We start from the raw sequence: 4,495 nt of genomic DNA, 5'->3' as shown, positions 1-4,495 counted from the left end.
TCATCACCACCCACCGCCAACTCTTGGGCTTCTCTTTTACCAACGAATAGTGGGATTGACCGTCACATTATACGTCCCTACGGCTAGGAGGGCGAGCATGTTTGGCGCAAAGCGGGCGCGAACCCGCGACTCTCGGAGTACGAGTCGCACGCCTTACGCGCTAGGCCATGCCAGGCCCAAATGTAATGATATTAGTATTACAAAATACAACAGAGATATAACACGATCTTTAGGATATGTGAAACCATTTCTTGAAGTTATTGTGACAAGATTAAATTATTTTTACTTGTATTTACTCTATAGCGTACACCCTTCAACTTCATGTACAATGCTGCTGAAATAGGAGGAGCCAGCTCCAGATCAGAAACTGGAGACATTTCCGGAAACGTGGTGGGTTCATACAGTGTGGAAGACCCTGATGGTCGTCGCAGGAAGGTGGACTACACTGCTGGAACTGGTGGATTCAAAGCAAAATTCATAGTAACGAACCTGGTGTCGAACCTGGTAGTAACCCTGCTGATGTAGACATTAGTGGTTATGCAGGACTTCCCATGATTCCTGCTGGTGGCCCTGCTGGTGCTCCTGTTGGTGTCCCAGCTGGTGCAGGCATAGGAGGTGGACCAGTAAGTGCACGTTACAAAAATAACTTTTCATCCAGTAAATTATTCGAGGATTTAATATCAAACATTTTGAGCTTTAGTAATAAATGTTTACCATACTAACGATTTGGAATAGTTCGACTGTCTTTCCTCTGAAAACAGTACTTGAATAATGCTGTAATGAAAAAAACTTCGAATGGATGATTGGTATTCAACGGTTTGCTACCACTATTCTTGAAATTCGTTTACATTACACTTTCTTCTGAGGTGTCTGTGTAGATAAAACTTTCTTGATTTATATTTGGATTTTTCAAAGGTATATTAGGTAAGATGTTCATTTTCTTTCCAGATGTAATGTAAATAACATGGTAAAGCAGGTGTTTACGTTATACTTGTGTTGTTACTCTGTTTGGGACAAAAATATATTATAAACTGTGTATATTTTATGATATCCTTAGGAGAGGTATGTTCTTTGTTTAATAAAGATTATTGATATATTATACACAGGCCCAACCTTTCAACTTCATGTACAATGCTGCTGAAATAGGAGGAGCCAGCTCTAGATCAGAAAGTGGAGACATTTCCGGAAACGTGGTGGGTTCATACAGCGTGGAGGACCCTGATGGTCGTCGCAGGAAGGTGGACTACACTGCTGGAACTGGTGGATTCAAAGCAAAAATTCATAGTAACGAACCTGGTGTCGAACCTGGTAGTAACCCTGCTGATGTAGACATTAGTGGTTATGCAGGACTTCCCATGATTCCTGCTGGTGGCCCTGCTGTTGTTGCCCCTGTTGCCGGTGTCCCTGCTGCTGGTGCTCCTGTAGGGGTTAGTCTATTATTCCTGGTTTATAATATATACTTAGTAAATTAGAAGTTAATTGGGGGTTTCATAACATTTTGAGCACAAATCTGTATCTATTTATGATTAGAAATTAATTTTCGTAGTACATTTGTTTAAGTACCCAGTGCCATTGATAAATGAAACACCATTTGCGAAAAAAAAAAAAAATCCATGTATGACGAAACACGTTGACAATAACTGTTGGTTTTTTTTTTTTTTTCAGGGCCCTTTTGACTTTATGTACACCGCTCCAGCTGGTGGTGGATCCAGTTCCAGGTCCGAGAGTGGAGAAGGTGGAAGAAAAGTGACTGGTTCCTACAGTGTGGAACACCCAAGTGGACAGAAGAGACTCGTCGACTACTCAGCTGGAGATTTAGGCTTTACTGCAACAATCAAGAGTAACGAACAGGGAGTAAAACCCGGTGATGACCCAGCTAGTGTTTCTATCTTATCCTTACCAGGGGTTCCTGCTGCTCCAGCTGCTGCTCCTGCTCCCGTTGCAGAAGTGAGTGTAAATTCTTGAGGGTTTTTTTATGTTTATATCTATTCAGGATTTAAACTGATGAATTTGAAACTTTTAGTGTAATCCATTTCTTCTTTAGAAACTATAGTTCATATTGAGGTGTTTTTTTCTAAAGTATACAATACTGCTGACGTTACTTTGTTCCATACTTCTTATTGGGCAGGGGAGCAAATTAGAATGTCTTCAGTCTGTTACTGATTGTGAGTTTAGAAGTATAAGTTAGGGTCGCTCGTAAAGAAGCTGTACAAATAAAACATTTAGTTTGTGGTCGTTTGTCATTATAAAATATGTCACTCTAGTCATCACTTTATAGTATGAAATGTTAGGTTTAACTTTAGTATCAAGTTATGCTGTTATGAGAACCACTCCTAACTCTGAGTTTTTATCACTTGTAAGATTTATTTAATAAAAAGCCTTATGTTTCTAACTGTTACAAGTTTCCATTGACTAAATGATTGTATTAAATCTAAAGGTGTTTGTTCTAGAAAATAAATAATGTATATTCGTTTCTCTTCCTTTTTACAGCCCAGTCCCTTCTCTTTCATGTACACAGCAGAAGGTGGTGATGGCACCAGCTCTCGTTCTGAAAGTGGAACCGTGGGTGGTGAAATCACTGGTAGCTATTCCTTAACGATCGGAGATGGACGAAAGAGAGTAGTGGACTATTCTGCTGGTCCTGGTGGCTTCAGACCCAACATCCATTCTAATGAACAAGGGGTTAGTCCGGGCGACAATCCTGCTGATACCACTATAATAGGTTTGCCAGGTGGCGCTCCAGTAGGTCCTGTTGGAGGCTATGCCGTTTCACATGTCCCTGGTGCTGTTGCTGCCCCCGTCCCCGTTGCTGGTCCAGTAGGTACAGTAAGTAGCTATGCCGTTTCACATGCCCCTGGTGCTATCGCTGGCCCAGTTCCTGTCGCTGGTGCAGTAGGTACAGTGAGTAGCTATGCCGTTTCACATGCCCCTGGTGCTATCGCTGGCCCAGTTCCTGTCGCTGGTGCAGTAGGTACAGTGAGTAGCTATGCCGTTTCACATGCCCCTGGTGCTATCGCTGGCCCAGTTTCTGTTGCTGGTCCAGTTGGTGCAGTAAGCAGCTATTCTGTTGTACATGCCCCTGGTGCTGTCGCTGCCCCCGTTCTTGCCGATGCCCCTGTGGCTGCGGGTGATTTATCTCCTGGGGCTGTTTCTGCCAGAGACCTCTTTGAGGCTGCCAAATACGCACCTGTTTCTCTTTCGAAAATAGGCGGTAGTACATGGTCTCGTTAAGCCCTTAAAACAGCAAAGTGATCCACATGCGATTCTTTATCTCAAAATTTCTCTTCGACTGGCGCGAATACGGACCCCCATTTTAAACGTGGCCTGGAAATTCTGAGTCTAAATGTTTAAAAAGAAAAATATAATTTTAAAATTTAGAGGTTGTGTTACTTCCTGTTAACCCTCCAACAACCCGATATTAGAAAATACTTAGAGACTTCTATAACTAAAAATATTCTACATATAATTTTTTATCGATGGTAATTGGCCTCATTCTAGTTCGGAATTTCTGTCTGGAGAACATTTGTATATAAAATATGTTAATAATGTTCGTGTCGTGTCTGGTTTAGTTAGATTTCTAAACTTGCTGCGTTTTAAGTAAAACGTGAGACTTATTGTAGGACGTCAGCATCTTGCTATAGGTGGTCAGCTATGAAGGTTAAGTCTGAACTGAGAGCTTTTTTAACTGCTCTGAGCCAGACGGTATGCTACAGCTTGCATGTGTTTTAATGTTGTCCATGTGAATGTGAACCGCTGTTACATGGAATTAACTAAATGTTAGTGTTTTATGGTTATTGAAAACTGCTCATATCGCACATGTTGATTTGTAGAAATAATTATCGAACTTCGGAAAACTCGTAATGGTTTCGTGTAAACCTCGCTTGCTGTAATCCCTCCTTGCAACCAGCCTGGCTCTAGGTAATGATTAGGCTTAGGTTTCACAGACAAGTGTTTGTTCTTGTTTTGTTGAAGAATTATTAATTCCGTGAATGTTGTATTGTTGTGTCATGATGTGTGTATATATATATATATATATATAGCTTTATGAATAAAGTAGATGTAGCAACTGCAATTGAAATAATGTTTTTGTCTGCAAGTTTTTGTCAATTTGGCGGAACTTAATAGTTTATTAAAACACTTGAGTAATTTTAAAACTTTACGTGTGATAAACTGCAGAAAAAGACAACAATCACAACATAAAGCTTCTATTAATCATTCATATTTGATATCTTAATTTGAAAGATATATATCCTCAAAAGAGTTGAGAAAATGTTTTCAACAGGAGCTTCGTTTACACTTTCTGTTCACGATTTTACTTTATGACGTTTCTGTTGTTTCAAAGTAAATTGTTTGCGTAAAACTAAATATTACTGGTGAGTTAGAGAGAAGTATCATTCTGTGTGAAAGTAGAATTTCTTCACCTAAAAAACTTCACCTTCCAGAAGTGACAAGATACAAATAAATTATCAAAGATGAATCATTTTGAGAGATGACT

General features: G+C 40.0%; 1 protein-coding gene across 1 annotated transcript; it reads left to right on the top strand.

Moving 5' to 3' along the window:
- Positions 1-303: 303 nt before the first annotated feature.
- On the top strand, positions 304-4,078 carry LOC143241638 (uncharacterized). Its single transcript, XM_076484819.1, has 4 exons — positions 304-623; positions 1,107-1,427; positions 1,666-1,947; positions 2,491-4,078. The coding sequence occupies exons 1-4, from the start codon at positions 552-554 to the stop codon at positions 3,229-3,231; spliced, it is 1,416 nt and encodes a 471-aa protein (XP_076340934.1). The 5' UTR covers positions 304-551; the 3' UTR covers positions 3,232-4,078.
- Positions 4,079-4,495: the final 417 nt, after the last annotated feature.

This window comes from Tachypleus tridentatus, unplaced genomic scaffold (genome assembly GCF_004210375.1).
Source record: "Tachypleus tridentatus isolate NWPU-2018 unplaced genomic scaffold, ASM421037v1 Hic_cluster_1, whole genome shotgun sequence".
NCBI classification, from domain to species: domain Eukaryota; kingdom Metazoa; phylum Arthropoda; class Merostomata; order Xiphosura; family Limulidae; genus Tachypleus; species Tachypleus tridentatus.
This window is presented reverse-complemented; position numbering and strand designations above follow the sequence as displayed.